Consider the following 27,629-nt stretch of genomic DNA (forward strand, 5'->3'; position numbering starts at 1 on the left):
GGTTAATTTTCCTTCTAATAGTATTTGCAAACTCAGAAGTCAGATTGAGAGATAAAACTTAAATATGTATTTGCATAGTGCTTTACAGATTACAAAGCCCTTTCACATACCTCATCTCTTTGAACTTCACGATAATAGTGAGGCAGTCAGGGCATGATTGTTCCCAATTCACAGATGAGGGAACTAGCCCAGAAAGATCAAGTTGCTCGTTTCCCCTTTGACTTAGTAGCAAAACCTGAGTTAGAATCCCGGTTTTCTGACTTCCTTTACCTGGGGCTACTTCTCTTTAAAGAAGCTATCCATCAGTAAGCGGAACAGCTTATTAAGCTTGAAAGAAACTATTCTTGGTCTTGTGTAAAACATATATGAGAAGGTGCTACTTAATAGTTTCATACCTACTTTGCAATTGGAGCAGAGGAAATGGTTACTTGGTACCGGTTCCTCCCCTGTCCCCTCTCCTGGTTGGGTAGTGTGGATTTAAATTGTGAGTGCCACAGTGTAGTACCTTTTGCTTGCTTTGTGTTTTCCTCACATGTAGTGTTTTGTGGCCCTTAGCCTCCTGCTGATAAAGTTGTGTCCCTTGTTTTCCTATCATACTTGTATTGGAGCTTATGACTAAATTTTTAGAATCCGACCCTTTATTGTAACTTCTTGCCATAAGTCCCTGAAGAAATTGTTTACTCCATGTTCTACTTTGAGTAACATAGGTAAGACTATGTATGTGTTCCTCAAGTATGTGATGTAGAATTATTTTGTTCTGCCTGATAAGAATTCATTTTGGTGCCCTCCAGGTACATAATGCTGGAAATAAACTTGGTAGACGATGTGATATGTGTTCCAATTATGAAAAACAGTTACAAGGAATTCAAATTCAGGAGGCTGAAACAAGAGACCAGGTGAGTTTCTTTTGGGTATTCCAAATTGTGAGCTGTTGTAGTTTGGAGGTGCAGAATTAATTGTCATTTTTCCCCGCCCATTTGCTTTATGAAGTATATCCATCTTGTTAAATATGAAATAATCTGGTACATGCAGTGTCAGTTACGTTTCCAGTGGGAGCACACTTGCACCTCTGCTTTCGTTTGTCTTTGCTTCATTAACTTGCCCAACGCCACACAGGTCAGCTCTGCTCTTATAGGAACACAGGCACATCTTCCCTCCCAACCTGCCCCTCTGCCCAAGGCCTAAAAGCGATGCTGTCATGAGTGTATACACATGGAAGGTGCTTTATGATGTGGAGATTTACGGAGATAAGAGGTTGACTATTGCCTCTAATTGAGTAAAAATTTAATTGAATATTATATTAATCAGTATTTGGAATCTTCATTGCTTATTGCCTACTTCTTGTCATACATTTGTTGAGTTGATTAAGGTAATGTACACGGTCACAGACATGAAGATTTGGTAGGCTGAGATTGACAAGTACCTTTCCAAATACAGTACCTAGTAATAGGTTCCTTGATAACATTTAGGAAATAATGTAGAATTTCATGAAAGTAGGCTTGTGAAAGTATATGTAAGGAAAAGAAAAATTTTTTTCTTATATTTCCAAATTGTTCTTTGATTGTTATGAAGATTGTTATGAAGATTGTTCCTTTAGTCTTCAAAATAAATTTAAGCAGATGAGAATGACAGTTTAATATTTTCAAATGCCACTGGCATTGATTCCTTATATGCTTTTTTTCGTAAATGATTCAAAGGTAAGTTTCTAAAGCTGTTTGTAAAACTAATATAGTTGGCCTCTGACAGTGTGGTGTGGGAATGGGCTGTTTTGGATTCCATAGTCACTTCAGTAGACATTTTACTGATGCTTTATCTGTGCCTGGCATTTTGCTGGGTCCTGGGTATTCAGATACAGATAGAACACAGTACTGCCCATAGGAGCTTTCAGTGTTGCCAGCCAAGCCGTCAGTTCAATGTAGTTTGTTCCTGTAGATGTACACATGGAACTAGAGGAGGGGCGGGGGCACCTAACTTAACTGTGGGCTCAATTGAGTAACACTTGTGGGTAACATGAGAGGTAAGTTTGTTTTAGAGCTGGAGTAAAAATTAATTAGGAAAAGAAGTGAGGAAATGGTGTTTAAGGAGAGGAAAGATGTACAAAGGAACAGAGTTATGAAGGAAAATGTGTTCTAGGAAGTATGAATAATTCATGTGGCTCGGCACAGGGCCTGTGTGTGTGTGTGTGTATGTGTGTGTGTGTTATAAAATAACGAGAGAGGAAGCAACAAAGGGAAGGCTTTAACGAGAACATTGAGGGAGGGTGATGATTGAAAGATTTACATTTTATCTTGAAGACTTTGGGAGGCATTTAGGGATTTTAAGTAGGGAAATAATGTGATCTGATTTTTGTTTTAGGAAAAATTTATAGTGTTAGTGTAGATTGTAGATTGGAGGCAGAGTGTAGACTAGAGTCAGGGAGGCCAGTGCCCTAGCCTAGAGGACCCAGAAAGAAAAGCAGATATTTTAGGGCCGGCCCCGTGGCTTAGCGGTTAAGTGCATGTGCTCCGCTACTGGCGGCCTGCGTTCGGATCCTGGGTGAGAACCGATGCACCGCTTCTCCGGCCATGCTGAGGCCACGTCCCACATACAGCAACTAGAAGGATGTGCAACTATGACATACAACTATCTACTGGGGCTTTGGGGGAAAAAAAAGGAGGAGGATTGGCAATAGATGTTAGCTCAGAGCCCGTCTTCCTCAGCAAAAAGAGGAGGATTAGCACAGATGTTAGCTCAGGGCTGATCTGCCTCACAAAAAAAAAAAAAGAAAAGCAGATATTTTAAAATGAGATAATGTATCTGAAAAGTGATTTGTTTGTTAACTGTAAAGCACCATAGAGTCATTGAATTAGGTCATTCATCTAATTTCTTTCTGAATTGACAAATCTCTGATGTTTCTCAGGAAAAAAAAAGACTAAAAATTTTTCTAGAGTTACAGATTTTTTTCAATTTATGAAAGAATTCTGGTACTTCCTTCTAATTGACATTTAAAATTGCATAGGTGAAAAAACTGCAGGTGATGCTAAGGCAAGCAAATGACCAGTTAGAGAAGACAATGAAAGATAAACAGGAACTGGAAGACTTCGTAAAGCAGAGCACTGAAGATTCAAGTCATCAGGTAAAGGAAGGTTTTTAGAATGTGACCCATGGGAGATGACTGGATTGTTTAAATAAAAAAATTCTGAAAACAGTAATATTTCTTTCTTGCCCTAAAGATTTGGCAGTTCTACGTTCCCTCAGATAAAAAGATCTCTTACTGATCTTTCTCTGGTGTCTGTTTCACAGATTTTTTAAAAATAACTTTTGAAATAACTGGTTAATGAATATCAGGAGGCTCTGATTCTCCTTCCCCTTTGGTTTTTATTAGCTTTTCTGCTGCACAAGAAACTTACTGACAAGAAAGATACTAATTATCTTCTTTTTGACTTTTTAAAAGTATAGCATACGTAGAAAAAACACAGACACATACAGATATACCAAACATATCAGAAGAAACATTTGTGTAACCTCCATCAAGATCAAATAATAGAACATTAGCCAGTACCCTGGACGCCTTCACTTTCCCCCTCCACTTACTACCCATTCCCCCGAGGTAACCACTGTCCTAATTTTTAACACCATTAGATTGGTTGTATCTGTTTTATTTTAGCAAATGAATCATGTAGTATGTATGCTTTTGTGTCTGTCTGCTTCTATTCAACATTGTGACATTCCTACTCAGGATGCATGTAGCAGTAGTTTGTTCATTTTCATTGTTGTGTGGTTGTACCGTTGTGTGGATATATCACAATTTATCCATCTTAATGTTGATGAGTGTTTGAGTTATTTCCAGTTCTGGGATATTGTGAATAATTCTACTTTGACATTTCTGTAAAGGACTTGTCGCACGTTTCTGCTGGGAATATGCCTAGGAGTGGAATGCCTGGGTCAAAATTTTCAAAATGTATGTCAACTTTAGCAGATAATAATTGCAAACAGTTTTCCAAAGTGGTTGTATGAATTTGTACTCCCACCAGCAGTGTACGAGAAGAATTACTGTGAGTCCACTGTCTTGACAAACTTCATTTTTTAAAAATTATTTTATTGAGGTCTTACTGGTTTATAACATTGTGTAACTTCAGGCGTGTGTTATTATATATCAGTTTCCTTATAGACTGCATCGTGCTCACCACCAATAGTCTAGTTTTTATCCGTCACCATATATATGTGCCCCTTTACCCCTTTTGCCCATCCCCCAACCCCCTTCCCGTCTGGTAACCACTAATCTGTTCTGTTTATCCATGTGTTTATCTCCCACATATAAGTGAAATCATGCGGTGTTTGTCTTTCTCTGTCTGGCTTATTTCGCTTAACATAATCCCCTCAAGGTCTATACATGTTGTTGCAAATGGGACAATTTTTTCTTTTTTTTATGGCTGAGTAGTATTCCACTTGGGTTACTTCCACATCTTGGTTATTGTGAATAATGTTGCAGTGAACATAGGGGTGAATAGATCTCTTGGTATTGTTGATTTCGTGTTCTTTGGATAAATACTGAGTTAGTGGGATAGCTTGATTGTATGATATTTCTATTTTTAATTTTTTGAGAAATCTCCATTCTGTTTTCCGTAGTGGCTGCACCAGTTTGCAATCCCACCAGCAATGTATGAGGGTTCTCTTTTCTCCACATCCTCTCCAACACTTATTATTTCTTATCTTGTTAATTATAGGCATTCTGATGGGTGTGTGGTGATCCTCACACCCATCTACTCATTGTAGTTTTGATTTGCATTTCCCTAATAATTAGTGACGTTAAACATCTTTTCATGTGCTTGTTGGCCATCTGCATATCTTCTGTAGAAAAATGTCTGTTCATCTCCTCTGCCCATTTTTTGATCGGGTTGTTTGTTTTTTTGTTGTTGAGTTGTATGAGTTCTTTATATATTTTGGAAATTAACCCCTTGTCAGATATATGATTTGGAAATATTTTCTTCCAGTTGGTGGGTTGTCTTTTTGTGTTGTTCATGGTTTCCTTTGCCTTGCAGAAGCTTTTTTTGACAAACTTCGTTTTGTTAGTTATTTTAATTATAGCCATTTTGGTGGGTGTGTAATGGTATTTCATTGTGGTTTAGTTTGCATTTCTCTGATGACTGTTCAGGCTATTTAGCATTTTTCATGTTTATTGGCCATTGGGATATCATTTGTGTGTGTGTGTGTGTGTGTGTGTGAGATTCCTTCTCAAATCTTATGCTCATTTTTCTGTTGGGTTGTCTGTTTTATTTTTTTGCTTACTTGTTTTGCTGATTTGTCAGAAGTTCTTTATATAATATTATTAGAGCCTTTTGTTGATATGTGTTGTAAATGTCTTCTACTCAGTACCTTATGTTTTCAATATTTTAATGGTGTCTTTTGATCAACAGACGTTTCTAATTTTAATGTAGTCAAATTTACTGATCTTTTCTTTATGATTAGCAATTTTTGTCCTAGTTTTTAAAATAATATTTTCTTACCCTGGGGTTATGAAGATGTTTTTATATATTTTGCAGAAGCTTCATCGTTTATAGTCACTCACATTTATATCTAAAATCCATCTAGAACTGACTTTTATGTATATGCTATAGATAAGGGTAAAATTTTATTTTACTTTTTTCATATGGATAGCCAGTTCCTGTACCATTTAGTGAAAAGATCACCTCTTCCCACGTACTCTGCAGGGTTATCTTTGTCATCTATCAAATGAATATACATGTGTGGTTCATTTTCAGGGCTCTGTTCTGTTCGATTGGTTTGTCTATTTTTGTGCCAGATTCTATGCTGTAATTTATAGTAAAAATTTTCACTTGCTTCTTTTTTATAGTTTTATTTCTCTGCTGAGAATGGTGTTTCCATTCATTTCAAAAGTACTTACCTTTACCTCATGCAGCATAGTTAACAATAGCTACTTTAAAGTCTTTGATAATTCAGACTTAGGTCATCATGGGCTTGGCATGTGTTGATTTTCGTTCCTCTTGAGAATTGGTCACATTTTCCAGATCTTTCTATGACAGGTACTTTTAGATTGTATCTTGGGAATTAGGAATATTTTATTGTGAATAAAATATTTATCCTGGGTTCTGTTGATCTGATTAGGTTCAGTTCACAAGTTCTGTCTTGCCTTCTGTGAGTGATAGTTCTAATATCAGTATATTTTTAAAAGGCTTTGCAGTGCTACTTTGGATCTGTCCATGTACGTATAGCTCAGGGGTGAGGGTGGGACTTGTGCTGGTTTGTACACAGAATTAGGGGATCCTTTTTCTAGCTCTCTCTCTCTGAGGTTACCTCCCTACTTTTCAGCTCACAAGGACCCTGTCCTGGCCCTGTGATCAGAAAGAGTTTTATCTCCTGTGCTGCTGCAGCTGTTGCAGCCTTACAACTGGGGCAGCCCTCAGATGAGTGCTGGCAAGTAGGAGAAACCCCAAATAAACAGTAAACTCACTCCTGTGTGAATTGCTTCTTCCCATTTTGACTTCCCTCCCTAAGCTGTCTGCTTTTGCTTATTTTTCAGAGTCCTCAGGTAGTTGCTTTTTGTATTTTATCCAGAGTTTTTAGTTGTAATTAGAGGAGAGAAAGGCCATACTGGGCTTTGTCCATCTTGGATGGCCCCAGGTCTCCATTCTCTCATATTTTTGTTTATCAGGCATATCTTTTTCTTTCTACCCTCAATCAAGAAGGATGCTTTGGCCAACTATAGAATTCTGAGCACTTATGTTATTTTCTTTCAGCACTTTGAAGTTATTATTCCATTGCTTCTGGCTTCCATGTCTCTGATGAGAAGTCAGCTATCAGTCTTATTGTTGCTTCTTTGAAGGTAAAATGTTATTTTTTCCCTGGCCATTTTAAAGATGTTCTTTTTGGCTTATTTTTTCAGCAGTTTTGATGTGGTATACCTAGGTGTATTTTTCTTTGTATTTCTCCTGTTCGAGGATCACAGGGTTTCTTGGATCTCTGAATTGATGTCTTACATCATAATTGGAATATTCTCAGCCATTGTCTCTTTAAAAAACTTGTTTTTATTGAGATATACTTAGAGTGAAGTGCACAAATCTCAGGTATACAATTTGATGAATTTTAACATGAAAAATTTTACCAGGGTAATCATTAGCTGGATCAAGATACAGAACATTTCTAATATATGCATGCTTTTTCCTAATTAATAAATACTCCACCTGCCTGTACGTAGAGGTAGCCAGTATTCTGACTTTTAACACCATGTTTTAGTATTGCTTGTTCTTAAACTTCATATAAATGGAATCATATAGTGGGTAGCCTTTTGCATCTGGTCTATTTGATCATTGTGTCTGTGAGACTCATCCATATTGTTCTGTGTATCAGTAGTTAGATTTTAATGCTGTGTATATTCTGTTACATGGATATACCATAATTTATTTACCCATTCTGCAGTTGAGGGATACTTGAGTTGTTTCTGGATTTTGGCTATTGTGAATGAATACATTTTCTAACATTTTTGTATACGTCTTTTGGTGGCTATGTGGACTCATTTCTCTTGAGTATAGCTAGGAGTTAAATTACAGAGTTTTGCATAGGCTTATTTTCAGCTCTATTGGTTATTTGCCATTATTGCTTCAACTCTTCATATATGTGTTAAACCTTCACATTGCATCTGCAAGGCTTTTTAAACTCCTCTTCTGTATTTTCCACCTTTTTTGTCTTTATATTCTTCAGATTTGTCTTCTAGTTCATTAATTTTCTCTTCAGATGGATCTAAGCTGTTAAACTCATCCATGGAATTAAAAAAATTTTTTTTTCAGTTTATTATTTCCATTTGGTTATTTTTTATTGTTTCTAGTTCTCTGGCGGTTCTAAATTTTGTCTTTTAAATCTCTGAACAGATCAGGTATAGTTATTTTAAAGTTTGTCTCTAATAATTCACATATCTAGATTCATTGTAGATGTGTTTCTATTATATGTTTTGTTTTTTATAATTTTCTTTTGTTTTTTTTATCATATCCTTGTGCATTTTTACTTGAGTGCTGGACATGGTATGTGAAAAATTGTTGAAATAATATAAAGCCATTTTCTTTATAAGAGGTAGGCAACTAGTGGTACTAACAATCCTGCATCACCTTAATCCAGTTACAGGAATTGAGGTTGTATAAAGTTGTGAAGGTTGGGTTATTTTAAATTCTTCCTTACTCTAAGGTGTGGCTCTTTGGGGACCCAATCCAAAGTGCAGAGTGTTGTCTAGGGGTCCCTTTGCATAATGCGTCCTGGACTCTTAACTTTTGCCACCGTATCCTGGGGCTCTCACATGCTCTGCTCAGCTTCTCAGTGTCACATCTGTTTCTTTTGGAATTGGCACATGCTTCTAGAGAAGAGCAGTTCCAGATGCTCCACTCAGCTCTCCAAGTGTCCTCATTCTGGTCCTTGGCTCTGTGATTCTTTTTTGCCTTGTTCTCTAATTTCTTCAAGTATATATCTTTTATATTTTTGTCTGGTTTTCTTAATTCTCAGTAGGAAGGTTGGTTCATGTTACCTAATCTGCTACTACTGGAAGCAGAATTCTGACAATAATCATTTTTTTAAAGTCTAAACAAATTTATTTTGATTTATTTTATAATTCTTATTTATGAGTCATCAACTTTCACATAAACCCATCCTCAGGAACATTACTAATCCAAGGGAGTTTAGAGTTTGGTGATGTTAATCATGTGTTTATTGCTCTTAAGTAAACCATCTTAGGAGATTGCAACTAGTTCAGAAAATGTTCCTTTATCCTTTAAACTGTGTGCTTTTTTTGTGGACAGAGTTTCAAAATTTTTATTATTTTTTTATTTTTTATTTTTTTAGCTCTTTTACAATTAATATTTATAACTAGGTCACATGGATTAACATCTATGTCTAAAGACCCATAAAATGCCATTTGTTCATGTATGGCAGCACATGACCCTAGGGACTTTTAGTACTGCTTTGTGTTATCTGAAAGGCTGAGGCTTTGTACACAGCAGATGGATACATATCTGTTGAATAAGTGATGAGTGGGTTATGATGAACTAATAAAACATCGATTTTGGACATTAGATAAGCAGGAAATGGAAGGGTTCTTTTCAGAATAACCAGTTTCCTAACTGTATTTTCTGTGTATGCATTTTTTTTCTTTTAAGATCTCAGCACTTGCCTTAAGAGCCCAAGCATCTGAGATCTTACTTGAAGAGTTACAACAGGGGTTTTCCCAAGCAAAGAGGGATGTTCAGGAACAGATGGTAAGTTAACATTTAAATAAACATTAACGATGGTAAATGTAGTCCTTTTTGTTCTATCTTGAAATCTTCTGTGATATGCCGGTATTTCCCCGGCCAAAGAGGTCACTGTTCTCCAGGGTGTATAGAACATTAGTAATGGACAAGATTACATAAAGACATTATTCCTTTTTTAAACCTACCTCCTGACCAAAAAAAATTCTCACCTTTAAGTTATTTTTTTGATTTGAGAAACCTAAACACGATAAACTATGGATCAACATTTAATTTTCAGTTCCAAATAAAAGCTAAAAATTGAAATCTCTCAGAGCCCTAGCAGGTGCAGATTTTGAGCACGACTGTTTTGCTTTTTCTGGACAGCTAATTTACTTAAAATAACCTCATTAATTACACAAAAGTTATGATAAAACATGTATCATAACTGCTGTGGTGCTGGGGAACTTCCAGAAGGCCATCAGTTTTGAGAGGGATAAGGGCAGAGAGCTTCTTGAAGAGCTGCCTGGAATGTCTGCAAACTAGTCCCCTAGATTTGGGCCTCTCTCCTCACCAGTCTGGCTCCATTTGTCTTGTTCTTCCTTTTTCTCAAAGTGGGAGCCCTGCATCTGATGGCCCTTTGTAGATTATAGCAGAGTTGGTCTTACTGGGATGATCCTACAGAACTGCCTTTTGTCCAGCTCTTCTAAGGATGACAGGGGAAAAAAAGCGCCTCATTTCATATGGTAATGGTTTGTTTTTGATTGGCATTGGGTCAGTATCTGAATGGTCTTTGAGCTGATCCTTAAATACTAGCCCTGGTCTGTTGGGAAGCGTCTCATCCTAATCATTGACCAGAGAGAGTTTCGTGTCTTTTCGTTAGTTAGAGAATATGAAATAATAATTGTTGATCTAAAAATCACTGTTAAATGCTGACAGAGTTTCATAGTATTTAGCATCCTTACACTCCTCTGTCCCTTTCATCTTTTTCCTTCTTGTCTTTTAAAACTGATCCACCTTTGCAAACATTTTTCAGGTTGATTTCACGTAAAATGAATGTTGCAGGTGACGTTGAAGAATTGTTGAAGTTAAATTTGAGGTCCTGTGAACTCTAATACCTTACCATTTTCTTGAAATTACCTTTAAAGGTTCTTACGCTGAGAAAGAAAGAGAAACTCAGTTTCTTAAGCCCCTTCAGAGAAGAGTAGCTATGGTAATGGTTGAGATCTTAATATTTCCCCCTAACTTTTTATTTGGAAAAATTTGAAACTTTAGAGAGGTTTATGGAATGAAGACTCAAAAATGTTCACTTAGATTGACCAGTTGTTAATATTTTGCCACATTTTTACATGCTTACAATTGTTTCTTAGTCTCTCTCTCTCTTTCATATATATGTGTTGTATTATATAAGTATGTATATTATAAATGTATATATGATTTTTTTCTGAACCATTTGGAATTAAGTTGCAGACGTCATGACACTCTTGTTATGTATCTCCTAAGAACAAAGAAGTCGTTCTACATAACCGTAATACTATTATTACATCCTTAAGATGTAACCATTGTCCCCAAAAGTCCTTGATTGTTTTTTAGTGGTTTTAATTTTTTATTATTCTTTTGCTGAGGAAGATTTGCCCTGAGCTAACATCTGTGCCAGTCTTCCTCTATTTTGTATGTGGGTTGCCACCACAGCATGGCCGCCGATGAGTGGTGTATGTCCATGCCCAGGAACCGAACCCAGGCCATCAAAGCGGAGCGTGCCAAACTTAACTACTAGGCCGTGGGGCTGTCCCTGGTTTTAATTTTTTTATTTTAATTTTTTGATTGAGGAATCAATCAAGGATCAGATTGTATTTTGTTGTCATGTCACTTTAGTCTCCTTTAATCAAGAACAGTCACCCACCTTTCTTTTTTTTGGCTTTTTTGACTTTAACATTTTTTAAGAGTCCAGACCAGTTGCCTTGTAGAATGCATTTGTCTGATTATTTCCACATGATTAGATTCAGGTTAGACATTTTGGCAAGAAGAATACTACATAGATGAAGTGATTGAATGGGAAGTTCATAACATCAAGGGCATATTATGATGGGTGGTTCCATTATTGGTGATGTTAAGTTTGATCCCTTGGTTAAGGGAGGGACAAAATAGTTTCAGAATGACTACATTAATATTGCTACTAACAGCAAACCTACTGAGTGAAGCATGGCATTTCTTTGTAGTTCTTTTTGCCCTTGGAATGTATCCCAGGTAAGGGTTTACAGTCTGGGTACTGTGTTCAAAAGTTACTTGAATTGATCTTTCTCTCTGTGGTTGTGTTATCCATTTGATGTATGGTTAGCTCCATTTGTTTCTGCTTGTATTACATTTTTGGATTTTCTTTTTTCTTTTTTGATTTACTTTTCTTTTTTTTTGAGCTTGCAACATGGTTCATAAGTCAAAACTATAAAAATATACAAATAATCAGAAGTTTCGATTCCATTCCCTGTCCTGTTCACCCCGTTCCCATTCATTCCCATACATGGTCATTTAAAGTTACTTTTTGTTTATCCTTCTGTTCTTTTTATAAAAACAAGCAAATATATACATACTCTTCTTTCCCTTCTTTCATATCCAAAAGGTAATGGGATGCTAATATTTTGTTGTAAATGGGTTGAAAGTGAGCATAAGGCGCAACTGATTTCGGTCTGAAGATATAGAAGAGCCAATAGAATTAACTAAAGTTTATGCATGACCTCGCCTGCCTGCCAGCAGCCTAATTGTCCTTCAGGATGCAGTGATCACCTTCTCTGGAAATGTTCTTGAACCCTGTCCCCTAATTAGGTACCCCTTTGTCCTTCTATCACTGCTGCACCCATTCTGTGTCATGGCACTGTAGTACAGGTGGGTAACTTTGGGTTTACTTGTCTTGCCCTCCGCTACACCGTGAGCTTTTCTGGGGCAAAGTCTGTCTTTTTTCTCTGTATTCCCCATAGGCAGCAAAGCACCTAGCATAGAGTAGTAGCTGCTAAATCAACGTTGGATGAGTGAGTAATCTACATTTCTGTATACGTTTAAGTTAGATGACTAGTACTAAAAATTAGCAGAAATTAAATACTTTTGCAGAATTTATCTTATACTCAAATTAGCTGGAATAACTTTTATACTGATAGAGTCATATGAATACCTAAAATGTTTTATACATCAGCAAGCAGAAGTAGGAACATATCCCGTTTTAAGAATGAGCTCTTTAAGTGTCTTGTATTGCCTAAGCATCGATCCTCTTGATGACTTTCAATATTTGGGGTCCTTGGGCCATTCATAGTGATCCTGAGCTTGAAGATATATATATATATATATGTAATGAAAGATGAAGACACTGCTTTTTTGTTTCTCCCTACTTCCTATTGAATGCATGCTGTGAGGAAATAGGAATTGTCTTGGAGTACATGTTCTATTTGATATACGTTTTGATTGTGCAGCCACTTCCATTGAGCTAAGGATACTGGTCCTTCTGTAGTCCAGGGATATTGGGGGAGAGATTCAGTACTTTTAAGCTGTTGGTAGAAACAGTGGAGAATGAGCTCAAGTATTTGCTTCATTGCTTGTCCCCTTGAATATATGTAAAGGCTGCCAATCAAAAAATTTTCTGAGCTGCTGTTTGTAAGTCTACAGAGCTTAATTATGTAGCCTCCACCCTCAGCCCTTATTTAGTTTGGCCTTGTTTTTCTTTGGTGCAGATATCAGCGGATAGCATTTACCTTTCTGGCTGTGATTAGTATCTGTTTCTATTTTAGGCAGTGCTGATGCAGTCACGGGAACAGGTTTCAGAAGAGCTGGTGAGGTTACAGAAAGATAATGACAGTCTTCAGGGAAAGCATAGCTTGCATGTGTCATTACAGCAAGCAGAAGACTTCATTCTCCCGGACACTATAGAGGTAACTTATTTTCCATATGATCAAAAATGTAAACAAGTACATTTTCTGAAATGGCTATCAATTTTTCTTTTTCAAAACAGGCTTTATTGAGATATAATTGACATACCAAATAATTCCCCCATTTAAAGTGCACAATTCAGTGGTTTTTAGTATATTCTCAGATGTGTAGCCATCACCACAATCAATTCTAGAACATTTTCATCCCCTCAGAAAGAAACTCCTTACCCTTGATTCTTCCACCCCCACAACCTTAAGCAATTACACATCTACTTACTGTCTATAGATTGCCCTATTCTGGACTTGCACATGAATGGAATCAAACAATTTGTAATCTTTTGCGTCTGGCTTCTTTTCATGTAGCATACTGTTTTCAAGGTTCATCCATGTCGTAGCATGTATCACTACTTCGTTCCTTTTTTATGGCTGATTAATACTCCACTGTATGGATATTTTGTTTATCCATTCATCTGTTGATGAACATTTGGGTTGTTTCCACTTTTGGACTGTTATGAATAATGTTGCTATAAACATTCATGTACAGGTTTTGGTGTGGACATATGTTTTTATTTCTCTTGGGTATAAACCTGGGAGTGGAATTGCTGGGTCATATGAGAACTCTGTGTTTAATCATTTGAGGATTTCTCCACATCCTCACCAAGGCTTGTAGTTATCTCACTTTTTGATTATAGCCATCCTAGTGGGTGTGAGGTGTATCTCATTGTGGTTTTGATTTGCATTTCCCTAATGACTGATGATATTGAGCATCTTTCCATGTGTTTATTGGCCATTTGTATATCTTCCTTGGAGAAATATCTATTCAGATCCTTTGCTCACTTTGAAATTGGGTTGTTTTTTTATTTTTGTGTTTTAAGAGTTCTTTATATATTCTAGATATAAGTCTCATATCAGGTAAATGATTTGCAGATATTTTCTCCCATTCTGTTGATTGTCTTTTTTAGTTTCTTGATGGTGTCCTTTGAAGCACAAAAGTTTTTAATTTTGATAAAGTCCAGTTTACCTATTTTTTTCTTCTCTTGCTCGTGTTTTCACTATCATATCTAAGAATCCTTTGCCAAATCAAAGGTCTAAGTTATTCTTGCAGGACCAGATTGAGAAGGCACCAGAAATTAAACGTTTGACGGGGTTGCCAAGCTAGCTCCTTGTGATGTTTGTTTTTCCATTTAGCACTTAAAAGGGTACATCACATTCACCCTCCTTCTGTTTTCCAATAACTTTCATGACAGTTTTGGTCACTTCTGTTCTTCGGTGGTTGGGTGAACCTGGGCTACAAAATTAGAAGTTTCCCTGAGACATTCATAACTATCTCCTTAACTTTCTCCAACCTTTGTAGCCATACATTTTTAAACCTTTCAGTGTACAAAAAAAATATCATTTTAGACCCAAGTAAGCACTATAAACAGTATAAGTGAAGATGAGATTTCTTAGAGCAATTTTCAAAACAAAATAGAAAAATGTTACTTCTAAGATTTTTTCTTTTATTATTAAAAAAATGAAATTATAATTGTTAAAAATTATTTAAACATCAAACCTTACAGAAATTTATAGTTTTGAAGTCACAGTTTTCCCTAAACCTACCCTGCAGATTCAACCTCTGTAATTTGGACCTCATTCTTTTTTCTTTTTTCCTTATATACATATCGACATTACTGTTATTTTTGTTTTTATTTGCTTATTTACAAGGGCTCCACTGCCTACCTTGCCATCAGTTTCTTGCTCCCCCCCTCATCCCCCTTCCCTCCCCCAGCTTGTGGTCTCAGCTCAGGTTACTGGCGCTCTTGGGAGAGCTGGCTCTTCTTTCTGAACTGGTGACTGATCTTATCAAAGAGAAAGTTTTGGGAGCCTGTCTACTTTTGCCATCAGCATACCACTTTTGCCATCAGCATACCACTTTCCACCTGTGTTCAACTTTTCTCTTTTGGCAGGAAAGATTCCTCTCTTCTATGTTCTCTAGAGACTTTTGATTTCTAGTTAAAAAAAAAAATTCCAAGAATCCTTGAAGGATGTAACCAGTCTAGCCTGTAAGCCTTGATTCTCAGACCTACTTCAGTAATACATGTTAGGAAAATTTTCTAGTTACAGTTTTTTAGTTACTCTTTTTTTCTTCTGTTCTTTAATTTATAGACTTTTGGTAGTTATCTAAGATTCCCAGTTTTTACTTTAGAGTTGCTTTAGGCTATAATTGAGAGGACTTTTTTTTAAAAAGACAACTAAAATTTAGGGAAAAAATAATATTTAAACTGTATTTATAATAGAAAAACAGCTGATCACTTTAGAAGCCACTCTTTGTCATACTTGCCTCTGGTCTAACATAGTACTTTGCTTGTGGTAGATGTTCAGCAAGTGTTTGAATGAATAAATAAATTTTATCCTCTTAGAGTTCACACTTTCTTCTGAGTTGCAGTCTTTTTGGTCCTCATGTTACCACCCAGTGTGGGGCCTTCTGCTTGCTGCAAGACATGCCAATAGTCAAGAGGCAAGGTGGTAGGAGAGAATGGACTTTTTATTACAGCTTGCTAGCAAGGGGGAAGATGGCCGACTCATGTCCAAAAGAACCACCTTAAGGGGGCACAAAATCTGACAGCAGTTATAGGCCATGGGGTTATTGGGGTGGGGGTTAGGAATGTTGACCTTCTGGTGTTACAGACTGGAAGCACCACACCAGATCTTTCAGTTTTCACTGATGAGGGCTATCAGCACAGATTCTCTGTTCGGGGGTCATCACATTCCTAAGGAACTCAAAAAAACAAAGTTTTCATCTTATCGCAGCTGGGAGGTACATGCACAAGCAGGGGTCGTAAAATCTACAGAGCAGTGAGATCTCCTGGAGGGTGCCTGTCCAGCTGGGTTAGTTGTCAGAGGTCATTCAAAGTTACAATAGGGTTTCTTTTCTACAGTATGGCTTCCCTTATGTCAACCTTGTCTTTAGCCGGTATCACTCATATTCTAACTCCCCTCAAATTTAAGCTAGTAATCATAGAAGCTCCTAAGCTATTTATAGTGAATCTCACATTAAGTCACTTAAGATTTTAATTTTTCTACTTATGAAACAGTTTTGAGGGAAAAATACATATTCACAATACACGTTATTGGCTGGAAATGTTGTCTGTTATCTGTAACATACTGAGTGTTAACATGACATGGCATCTGCCCCTTGAAGCCCCAAGTGGGTTGGAGTTCAAAGTCTTACATTTGTGAACCATTTAAAACAACACCTGAAATTCCAGTTGCAGAAAATCTTTAGCTTCTTTTATTTTCTTTCACTCTCACAAACCCAATCACCATTTGTTTCTTGAATCTAGGCGCTCCGGGAGTTGGTATTAAAATACCGTGAGAACATCGTTAATGTGCGGACAGCAGCCGACCACATGGAAGAAAAGCTGAAGGCTGAAATACTGTTCCTAAAGGAGCAGATTCAAGCAGAACAGTGTTTAAAAGAAAACCTTGAAGAAACTCTGCAGCTAGAAATAGAAAACTGCAAGGAAGAAATAGGTGAAGATAAGAGTGATGTAGTTTAGGGGCCGGCCCTGTGGCTTAGTGGTTAAGTGCGTGTACTCTGCTACTGGTGGCCCGGGTTCGGATCCTGGATGCGCACCGATGCACTGCTTGTTGGGCCCTGCTAAGGCGGCGTCCCAGATACAGCAACTAGCAGAATGTGCAACTATGACATACAACTATCTACTGGGGCTTTGGGGAGAAAAAAAGGAAAAAAATGGAGGAGGATTGGCAATAGATGTTAGCTCAGGGCTGATCTTCCTCACCAAAAAAAAAAAAAAAAAATGATGTAGTTTAGAATTGGAGGCACTAAATATAACTTGTTTTCTGTAATACATGGTCATGGAAAGTGAAAAACAGAAAAGTTTAGGAAAGAATTAAGTAGGGACTCAGTCCATTTTTCCAGATGTTCTGGAAATATATCCGGTAATTGGGAATAAAAAAGAAAACCAAAAAACATTGTATTTTCGGAGCTCTGTGGCCTCTCTCTTCAATTACTCCTAATAGGTAGGAAACTCAGTGCTTGAGCCCAGACCAGTGGGAACAGGATCAGATGGGTGGCATTTCCTTGCAGAACTTTCGTGTGTTAACACACTCCTGCTGGGAATATCTCCACCCCCACCCCACCGCCCCCAGAGTCAGAAGTGGGTATTTGATGTAGAGGTAGTTCATGACGTAGTGTTCACTCATACAGACTCTGCCTTTACCTGAGCTTCATTATGATGCTGATGGGTTGGGGATAATTTTGAGAAAGGACTGTCCTTCTCCCTTCCCACCCCCCCCACCCCATGTTCAGTATATATTTGACTCCTTTCATTGTATGATATTGAGCTTATGGTAGAAAGGGATGTTTTAAGAAAAAAGTTTAAATGCAAAATAATCAAATGCTAACACTTCTCCATCTTTTTTCCTTCTAGCTTCAATTTCTAGCCTAAAAGCTGAATTAGAAAGAATAAAAGTAGAAAAAGGACAGGTGAGTTTCATATTATTTCTGTCAACAACCAGTAGCTATTTATTGAATCCTACTGTGCTAGACTGAAGGAATAAAATGTGGTTAGGACAGTCCCTGTCTTCAAGGAACTTCTTTCTAGTGGGCAAAATATAGTGGGATAAGGGTGTGATGATGATAAAGACCATTTATTGCGAGTCTGCTCTGTGTTGACTGGAGGAGGTGCAGGGAAGGCTAAGGTGACTGCAGCCTGGAGTTTCCACTGCAGTGGGGAGACAGGCAAGGCATGGTCATGACATGATGTGGTCTACTTAAAGCTACCGTAGAAATATGTGCAAAATCTTTTACAAACAGAAGATGATGGCTGGCTTACAGTTCTCTTCCCGTAGACAACATGAACGCTTTTGGTAGATGACCCCATTCAACTCCTTGGCCTCACTGTTCATTGTCAGCCCTTCCTTCCCATATTCTTGGCTGCACCTTGTACCACCTCTGACATCACACTCCAGCCTCACATTCCCTGACTCCAATCTACCATCCTTCTGGCTCTTAATCCCATAGGTTCATCTGTGTGAGTACCTCATTCAGACCTTCATTTCCTGAACTTTTCCTTTTCTCCTGGTTTAGCAACTTCCTCGTGGCTTTGCTTGCTTTCCTTCTACGCTGCATCTTACATGGCTTGCCTCTTCAGCTAGTCTCCTACCAACACCCGAAAGTACCCCTGATGCCTCGTCTTTCTGCTGCCCTCAGTCGATACTGCCCAACTCTAGATTAATCCTGCTGTCCACGTTGCCTGCCTCTGCCCAAAGCTGCTGATGCCACTGGAATGAATTACTCTGCACGCTCTTGCTGTTAGTTGGGCCTCAAGTGCTAGTCAGCCTTCCATTTGTCCTTAGTTGTCTCTCTTCTGTTCGGACAGTCACCACTCACCTCACCCCCTCTCTCCTAGCAGATGATGGCCTTGGACCCCTGTCATCAGCAGGATCACCTTCAGCTTCTTGGCTTCTCGGTTATGTGTTCTTTTTCTTTTCTTCCTAACCTTTCTTGTTTCTTCAGAGAAAATGATGACCTGTTTCTGACCAGTCTGCTGTCACTGCAGATGTGCTTCACCTGCATCTCAATCTTTTCCGGGCATCCTCTCAGTCTTCCCCGCTCAGTCATGGGCTTCTGCCTCTTTATTGGTCCTTTCCATTATGCATAAACACGCTCAGATGTTTCCCCTTAAGAGGAGAAAAATTTCTCTTTGGACGCACTTCTCTCTCAAGCTACCAATCTTCCTTCTTCCCTTGATAGTCAAGGTTCTTGAAAGAGTAACCTCCACTGCCTGACCTCCCAGTCACTCCTCAACCCACTGCAGTCTGGCTTCTGCCTCCACTGTACTGTTGAGGTTGCACTGGCAGAAACTACCTGCACTCTGAATGTGTCCCATCCTTTCCACTCCCACTGCTACTATTTAGGTTCAGACTTCAGTTCTCACTCAGCTTATTATAACAGCCTAACTTCTTTCCCTGTCTCCAAAATTTATCCCATTCCAATTCCTCTTCATAATGAAACCAAGGTGATCTTTAAAAACTATAAACTTGACTGTGTCCCAGGCTGGTTAAAAACCTTCCAGTGGTTCCCTTCACCTCCAGGATCAAGTCCATATGTAGCTCGGCTGGAGACGTCCTGCCTCACCACTGCCGCTCCAGCCTCAGCCTCCAAGGCTCCCCACTCTGGGCTGTGGAGTAGCAAGAGCTCGCCACAGTCCCTGAAGGCATTTTTTATACATGTCGTCCACTCCCTCTTTTTGGAGTCTCTCTCTCCACCTTCTCCCTCTTACTAACCTTTTCCTTCCCATGTAAAGTTTTTCATCTTTGAAGGGTCAAATGTTATCTCTTCAAGGAAGCCCTTCTCAACTTTTCTGGCAGAATTAAATGCTGCTTCTTCCATGTTCACATGCCATAATTATTTACATCTCTCTCTCTCCTGATTTCTCCATCCCCAGGCTTTAGAACACAGTGGGTGCCTAATAAATGTTTACTGAAAGGAAGAAGGGTCTTGAAGAATAAATAGAAGATCTGCAGAGACCAAAGAGTGAGAAGAGCATTTCAAGCATAGCCAGCGTCCAAGGCCTAGGGAGGACCTGAGAGCTTGGGCATAATGCTGCAGGCCACAGGCTCCTCCAGGCAGCATGCGCTGCCTACGGGGAGTTTCTCTGAGTCTCAGCTTTCTCCCTCTTAATTTCACAGTTGGAGTCCACATTAAGAGAGAAGTCTCAACAGCTTGAGAGCCTTCAGGAAATGAAAATCACTTTGGAAGAAGAGTTAAAGAAAGAGACTGCTGCCAAGGTGGTATTTTTGTTGGTAATTTAATAAAGCAGTGCTAAGAATGTAGGATCACATTGTGCCTGTTTAAAAAAAGACATTGCTTCTTTGAATAGTGCCACCTTCTGAAAGTTGGCAAGACTCTCTGTGGAAAGAAAATGAAACAGTCTCGTTAGAGTTGGGTCAAATCTGCACACTACCAGCTCTGGAGGCCTGTGTCATAGGCCTTACTGCCTTTTTAGGCATTGGGTCAAAAGCGCCCATGAACCAAACTTGGCACCGCCCATAGCTAGAAGCACTGCTGTGAAAGTGTCATTCCATTTGATTGATTTGTCAGACATTGCATTGAACCATATTTGCTGCCTACATTTTGATTGGTCCAGTTAGAATAAAACTGCATGAGGCTATTTGTGGGGAAAGTTTCCTAGAAACAGGCTCAGTGAGCTGTGTGGTCAGACCTTAAAGTGTAAAAACACTGTGTACATGTTGTTTGATAGTCTTGTTTTTGGAAAGGTTCCCACATGGTCCTGCTGAAGTGTCTCTGTAAGGAAGATTGGAGATTGCTGGGCTGCCTGGGGCACAGTCATTGAGAATTTTCCTGGCAGATGCTTGACGGTTATGGTTGTCAGAGGAAGTCCCCAAAGTTTCTATCCCTGTTGCTGTGATAGCTGCTGCTCTTAGCAGCTGCTTTCTCATGATTAATCACTGTCACCAGGCTGCTGGGGGTGGGGATGAGGGTGAGGACTTTGGGGCATGGGGTGGAGTGTGTGCAGCACTTTAATTCAGTTTTTATTCTGGCTTTCATACTCAATTCATTTAGGACTCAACGTTCATACTCAGTTCATTTTAGGACATATACATAGCTTAGGCAACTTTCATCCTTGCCCTATAGATAAAGAGAGGCTAACAGGATCTGGAAATATGATGGATACCCACCTGTCCTCTCTAGTTAGGAAACTACAAGTTCCTAGATTTCCTCAGTGATTCTGACCTTTGGTGCTTTGGCATTAATCCTCATTCAAAACTTGTATTTTTTAGGTTACCGTTGAACAACTAATGTTTGAAGAGAAGAACAAAGCTCAGAGGTTGCAGACAGAACTAGATGTCAGTGAACAAGTCCAGAGAGATTTTGTAAAGCTTTCTCAGACCCTTCAGGTGAGGCATTTGGGGAACGAACCCCTAGACAGAGTACCAAGGCACTTTAGGGGATCTTAGTACCCAGGAGAACTTGCCAGTCTCGGACTCGACCACTGACAATAGCTAGAGGATTAGAGACTATACCCCGGCCCCAAATACCTGCCTGGTCATTCAAGCCGGAAACCAGGTTTGTACTTCAGACTTGTCCTTTTTTCCCCTTTTCCTCTATACCTTGCCGGTCCTTAAGAGTCAAGTATAAAGTCTTTAGCACACCATGTAAGGCCTATCCCTACATTTTGTTCATCTCTCTGCCTTACGTTTTTTATGTTCTAATGTTTTTTCGCTACTTGTGGTTCCTTACCCACAGCATGGTATTCCCTCTGATGAGCATCCTTATCTGATCGCCCCCTTACTCCTTACTTTCCAGGCCCAGCTTAGTTTTGTCTTCTCCCATGGAACCCTCTCCAGGTCCCCAAGCTGGGCTACACTTAAAGGTCCACCCCCCATGCTGCCTTGGCACTTAATGAATGCCTACAGTGACATTTAGCTAAAACTCTCTATAAGCTTGTTTTGTTACCCCAAATGAACTGTTGGTTCTCAGGGGTCAGGGGTCAGGCCTCATTCATCTCCACAGTCCCAGACCTTACACTGGGTCTGTTGCACAGCAGCTTTTGGGAACTGCTTTTTGAATTTAGCTGTTTTTGCTGCCTCCTTCATTTGAAGTGAGTATTCTCTGGTGAGTGAATCTGTTCCAAGTCAGCTAAACCCAAGTAAACTAAAGAAAATCTAGGCAGGGACTGTCTGCACTGATTTCACTGTATTGTTTCTCCAGGTGCAGTTAGAGCGGATCCGGCAAGCAGACTCCTTGGAGAGAATCCGGGCAATTCTGAATGATACCAAACTGACAGACATTAACCAGCTCCCTGAGACATGACACCCTCGTAGCAGGACTCTAGCCTGCACTTTGGGTTTTTAACTCATCTTTAGAGCAACATTAATTATTATTTAACTCTTAACTGAAGAAGTCACACAAAAAAAGGAAGACTGGAGAAATGCTCACTTCTAGTGGGAGAAGACTGTGCAGCACAGGAACAGCAAACAGCCAGGGTAATTTGCAGCAAAAAGACCTTTCAACTGGGAACACTAACGAGACTCCGGACTTGATTCCAGCAGGTGTGGGATCAGATTTGGTGATGGAGAAAGTGCTGTTTCCTTGCCTGCTTTATCCAACATTTCCCTACCCTAAAACACCATCCCAATAGTGTTTGGAATTACATTTTCTGTTCATAGATATTGGAAGAGAGAATTTTCTTTTCCTGTTGTCTAGAGTTCATCAGTAACAGTATTCAGCTAGCAGACAGGTATAGTATGCTGTATGAATATTTTATATTAAAATATGAAGTTTGAGAGCAGGCCATTGGCTAGTGACTGTATTTCCTAGCTCGGTGCATTTTATTTTGCCATTTTATCTTGTGTTGGAGGACCTTAAATGCTACTGAAACTTGCCTGAGAACCATAAGACAGTGGCAACAAAACCAATTCAAGAACTAAATTAATTATGAGAATTTGAAAACCTGGCTGGGGCTATATGTAGTGGAAGTTGAGGTTAAAGGAAAAGCACAAGAAACTGTTTGGAAGCACTTTTTCTGCTCCCTGGATGAGTTTCATGGGCCCACAGGTACCAAGATCAAGCTGAAGTGGCACCATCTACTCTCTTGACAACTGTTTTAGTTTAGTTATTGGATCAGTGGAAAAAACCAATATTAATAAAACCAGCTAATCTGACAACATCTAGTATAAATTTATAAATCTGCTGCTTATTTTCAACTCGAATCAGTGGGTCTGAGCACTATTTTGTTTCAAGTGTCAAATACAAAAATGGTGATAACTAGGTTTGACCTATTTTGTAACTTTCTTTTATAATTTAGACCTGGAGTGTGATAATGCTTATAGTGAAGTTGGGGAAAACCCAGTCAGTATGTTCACCAGTTTGGGAATCTGCTTTGTCATTTCTCTGAGGTTAGATTCGTTTCCTGCGTGGAGAAGCTTCAGTGAACAGGTTGTGTTTGCCGTAGCTTTACAAAGTATTGCAGAAAGCACAGAGAATGGCTTCGTGTTCACTGTTTACCTGCTGCAGCACTATTAGCCAGTGGAAGGCTACACTGTTCATCATACAGGTGGTTCCAAAGTAAAATTGTTTTCAAATAATTTTTGTGATTGGTATTGCAGAATAGCAGGGTACTTGAAGAAACCTTGGGGGAATTAAGTGGATTAAGTAGATTGTTTGGCTCACTTAAAGCCACCATCAACTTACAGTTTAAAGTAAATTGTCTTTGTTATAAATGAATTTAAAAGTAAATACTAATTATGGAAATAGTGCTAGCTAGGCTTGCCATGCATGAAACATTGTTTTAATTGGTTTCAAGTCTTTTTGTATAAAGTACTACTTGGTTTAGATAAAGGAAACATATATCTTCATTGAGTCACAGGGAATTTTATCAATTCCAGAATGCAATTAGTTTTAAATTATATGTGTTAAAACTAGTCCCTTCGATGAGACCCAAGCTAATGTGTTTTAGATTATTAAAATTGGCATCGTAAATCAGGATGGGTAATTCATAATTTCCCTGAATGAACTGAACCTACAACTCCCAGGGAACTGCTCTGCTGAGACTAGGCACTTTGCAGATATTTTTCTCCATAAGATGGTCCTGGGCCAATAAAATCATGACTAGGGAACTGTCAGCAGTCTCGACCATGGCAGATGCAAACTGTTGGAACCCACTTTGTTGAGAAAAATAACTAGAAAAACCCAAACTGAGACTCTAGGTTTTCTTAATCTATTTCTGGTCTGAAACAAACTATTGTGCCACTCTCCTGGTAGGAAACTCTTCTTTAAACTGGGTTTTCTGTATAAATGGGAAACTGATTTAGAAGGTAGGATTTAGCCCTTCTAGACAAAAGATCACTTGGGTTTCATGAGTGTTCCTGTGCTTGTATTCAGTCTCTACACGTTCTCATGCATGTCTAACCTGATTTACCTCTTACCTGTAACCTACCTTATCATGTGGCTTTTAATTGACAGTCACTCAGCCATTTCTAGGCAGGTACGGTATTACCTTTCAGAACTCATATTCACAGGTATAAAAAGATTACCTAAAGCTAACTGAGGACAAAACCATATACTGCATACCAAGTTGTTTGTTTGTTTCTTTCTCCCTTCTTTGAGGTCCTACACATGCCCCTCGTACCACTGAGTAACAAAACGTTATCAGGACACAGAGCACAGCCCAACTCAGCTCTGAAAGTTAATACTGCCTGTCAAGGAAGTGAGCCAGCAGTGGCCTTGCAATTGTGGATCCTGAGCGCGGCTCTGAGCAGATTTCAGGTGTAACCGTTTGTTAACTGTACTGAAGGTGTGTCCTTGAGAAGAAAATTTTCAAATTAAAAAAGCTGCTGCCTAGTATACTGTGTGGCCTTTTCGTTTGAATCCTAGGGTTCTGTCCTTCTTCAGAGTCATATTTCTGGCACTGCTGCTTCAAAATGCAGCTCTTATCCTTGTTCAAATATGGAGAAAACTCAGTAGTGTTCATTCACGGAGATCGGGCGGTGTGCAGCTGAAAGTTTCTGGCTTTTTTTTTTTTTTTTTAATCCTAGGCCCTTGCTGAATACAGGCATAGACTTGAGCTTATATATAAAACACATGCCAATTTTTAAATAAAAGCATTTATTGAATAATTATAAAACAAGTAAAATGTAAAAAATGATGAACAGCCACACCAAAGTTCATCTAGACTGCCTCTTTATAAATTAGATAATGCTGCTTGCTTTACAATACGAGTTTCAGCCTTCACTCGTGTTAACTTCAGGTGTGAATCTGTTGCTGGTCGTGTCAGAAGTTTACATGGTTTCGGATATCGTTAATTTGCTTCACCATTTCTCTTATGTGTTCACCCCTGTAAAATCATAAAGTCACTCACTTTTGGGAATAAAATGAATAAGTAATTAATATTCTTAAGAATTAAAATTAGTTGAAATAGCTTAGAAGTGCTTCGCTAAAATGAACACTTAAGGTTTCAGATGGATAGTAATGGCGTTTAGTATTCATTTAAGGTTAGTGGTGGTAAACCGTGGTGCAACTGCTGGAAATATTTTTGAACGTACTCATTGGGGACTCCCTTGAGCACACAACAAAATCATATTACAAGCAAGTCATCGTTTTTGATCCTTGCACTATACTCATCTCTTAAGTCCCTTCTCTATCATAGGGTTCCTATCGCCATATTTACTTGATATGCAAATACCAGGTAATCGTATCTGGGCAGAGAAAGCTTGATTTTGGCATACTGCAAAGGAAAAACTACCTCACACTGATAAGCCGATGATACTTACTCCTCCTTCAGGATGGACTGAATGCACTTGCGCTGGTAGGCACTGAGAGTGATGGTGGGTTTCTGAGGACTCAGTACTTTTTCCATCTTTCGCTGTTGATAGTCTTTTTTCATAGTAACCTTAAGTATCAAACAGAACATAGATATTGGCTATAGTTTGCTACACATTTTCATAGTATCTATTTTAGTCTGTTCTTTCTACATTTCATAAAATTATAGAACAAACGCTTTAAGAAAACTAGTATGAAATTTAGCCAGCTTGCATCCATTCCTACCTGTTTGATGGCGTTGCCCAAATGTCGAAGTTGATCAGGTATCAGCTGTAATTCTCTCTTCATGGCTCTCTCACTGTCAGAGAGAACTGGGAGCTGAGAGTGAAAACTGTGAAGTACTTTTTTCATCCTTTAGAAAAGGTAAGCAAACACCTCAGCTTACGAGCTCTGCTACCGAGGAGAAACACAATCGTAACTAAAGCTCCTAATCTGTGAATCTGGTGTCTGTGAAGGAGGCCGCCACAGGATGGGTCAGGGAAAGCATCACTACGCTGTCTTCCCTAACACGCCTCAGGAGAGGCAGGGGAATCAATTCAATTCTGTAGGCATGGTACTACTTGCTACAGGCCCATTTTCCTTAGTAACACTTACTACCTGAGTAGGGAGCTGAATGTTATACAACTCACGGACCTGTTCATGATATCTTCTTGTTTTTCCTTGGCTTCCTCATATTTGTCAGCTAAGCGCTCAGCCATTTCCCGTAGACTTTTCCTAATGGCATAAAAAACAAAAGACTCTTGGGGTCCACCTTGATGGTAAACTAAACTAATGAGGTTCAGCATCTTAGGGTGAGATACATCGTAAGAGTTCAGTCTTACTGAACTATTGTTGTCTTCCTCCCTAGTTTTGGTACTTACCTCTCCTCTCGACAATAGTTGAGATCTTCTAGCTGTTTCTTTTTTTGGTCACATAATAATCTGACCCTTCAGGAGCAAAAAGAAATGAAATTTAATCAGAAATTTAATCTAGGCCATTATACAGTATCAGCTACCCACCAGGGACTGATGGTATGTGAAAAAGATCATCCTACCTCCGCTGAATCTCCTCCTTTGCCAGGTCCTGTTTAAGGATGTACTGTTCTCTGAACACCTGGGTGGCTCTGCTGATGAGCTGAAGACATTCTTCAGGAGGAGGGGCCGTATCTTTCTCAGATGATCTTTAAAAAAACGTTTCTACCATTACTTGCCTTAGCTGAGTAAAACAACTGAAAATAGACTCAAGTCATAGCTGCTTTTTTCCCTTCTTCGTACACTTCCTGTTTATCATTCTCAAGTGCTTCTATCTATATCTACCTCTTCTCTCCCTCTATTCACTAACTGGTTAAATATGCCCTAAGTTTCCTCCAACTCCAACATAGTAAAACATATATGAAATGAAATAGCTGAAGACAGAAAAGATGAATGCTAATTATGAAAACAGAGAAGGGAACCAGTTCTTAAAACCTATACCCCCCAAATCCCATACTTCACAAATGCTGGATTTGCAACACTGCGCTGCAAAATGCTTCTAATATGCTTTTCAAAGGAATCCGGGGTTTCAGCCAGAATACGGAGGGGAGACTCTGCCACTTCAACATCTTCTCGGGTACAAAGCAGAGGAGGAGATGCTGGATGGACTGTGCTTCTGCAAAATAAATAAATACAGTACACCACGGAGTTATTTACTGTAAGTATTATAGGAAAGCATACGCGACATTTATGCAGAACTTTGAGAATATAAGAAACTATAAAGTGTTACTTGTATAAAAGTATAAGAAGACGTTTTCTGCCTTGCAGAGGTCACCTTGGGAAGCTATCCTCTTATTCTACCAATGCTGCCGTTTGTCAAAGCATTTTGGACTCTGCCACTTCAAATTCTTTTTGAATAGATTGAGGCACCACAACAATACAAATTCATTCTGGACTCTATTTTAGAAAGGACTTGAGAGCCAATTATAAGTCAGAGTGACAAACATAAATAAATCACTAATTTCCTAGGTATAATTTGATCAAAACTAATATTCAGCCAGATAACCACTGTATATACCATATCTGCTCTATATGACTTGATTTCTAAAAATTGGATCCACTCAAATATTACAAATATTCACAATGGCAATTTTAGAAAGCTCAAAAGATTGCAAACTTTAACAGCATGGAGACTTATTTTGAATGCAAGAAT

General features: G+C 38.7%; 2 protein-coding genes across 4 annotated transcripts in view; one reads left to right on the top strand and one right to left on the bottom strand.

Annotated features, from left to right (window-relative positions):
* The window catches only part of RABEP1 (rabaptin, RAB GTPase binding effector protein 1), a 112,751-nt gene extending 85,659 nt beyond the window's left edge, over positions 1 to 27,092 (top strand). The window contains exons 10-18 of one of the 2 annotated variants that reach the window (XM_004433223.3): positions 792 to 896; positions 2,999 to 3,115; positions 9,138 to 9,236; positions 12,980 to 13,120; positions 16,441 to 16,630; positions 17,551 to 17,606; positions 19,814 to 19,912; positions 20,927 to 21,043; positions 21,858 to 27,092. In XM_004433223.3, the coding sequence (XP_004433280.2) occupies positions 792 to 896; positions 2,999 to 3,115; positions 9,138 to 9,236; positions 12,980 to 13,120; positions 16,441 to 16,630; positions 17,551 to 17,606; positions 19,814 to 19,912; positions 20,927 to 21,043; positions 21,858 to 21,959 (1,026 nt within the window). In that variant the 3' untranslated portion in view covers positions 21,960 to 27,092. Of the gene's footprint in view, positions 1 to 791; positions 897 to 2,998; positions 3,116 to 9,137; positions 9,237 to 12,979; positions 13,121 to 16,440; positions 16,631 to 17,550; positions 17,607 to 19,569; positions 19,794 to 19,813; positions 19,913 to 20,926; positions 21,044 to 21,857 lie in introns of those variants that run through there. The other variant, XM_087440587.1, reaches the window with a different exon arrangement.
* NUP88 (nucleoporin 88) overlaps positions 24,736 to 27,629 on the bottom strand; it is a 31,822-nt gene continuing 28,928 nt past the window's right edge. For both annotated transcript variants that reach the window (XM_004433225.3, XM_087440588.1), the window contains 7 exons: positions 26,934 to 27,092; positions 26,500 to 26,625; positions 26,327 to 26,392; positions 26,100 to 26,180; positions 25,692 to 25,818; positions 25,418 to 25,536; positions 24,736 to 24,981 (listed from right to left, as the gene is read on the bottom strand). In XM_004433225.3, the coding sequence (XP_004433282.1) occupies positions 24,918 to 24,981; positions 25,418 to 25,536; positions 25,692 to 25,818; positions 26,100 to 26,180; positions 26,327 to 26,392; positions 26,500 to 26,625; positions 26,934 to 27,092 (742 nt within the window). In that variant the 3' untranslated portion in view covers positions 24,736 to 24,917. The remainder of the gene's footprint in view (positions 24,982 to 25,417; positions 25,537 to 25,691; positions 25,819 to 26,099; positions 26,181 to 26,326; positions 26,393 to 26,499; positions 26,626 to 26,933; positions 27,093 to 27,629) is intronic.

The sequence above is a fragment of the Ceratotherium simum genome, chromosome 16, assembly GCF_057802395.1.
Source record: "Ceratotherium simum simum isolate JZ-2026a chromosome 16, ASM5780239v1, whole genome shotgun sequence".
NCBI classification, from domain to species: domain Eukaryota; kingdom Metazoa; phylum Chordata; class Mammalia; order Perissodactyla; family Rhinocerotidae; genus Ceratotherium; species Ceratotherium simum.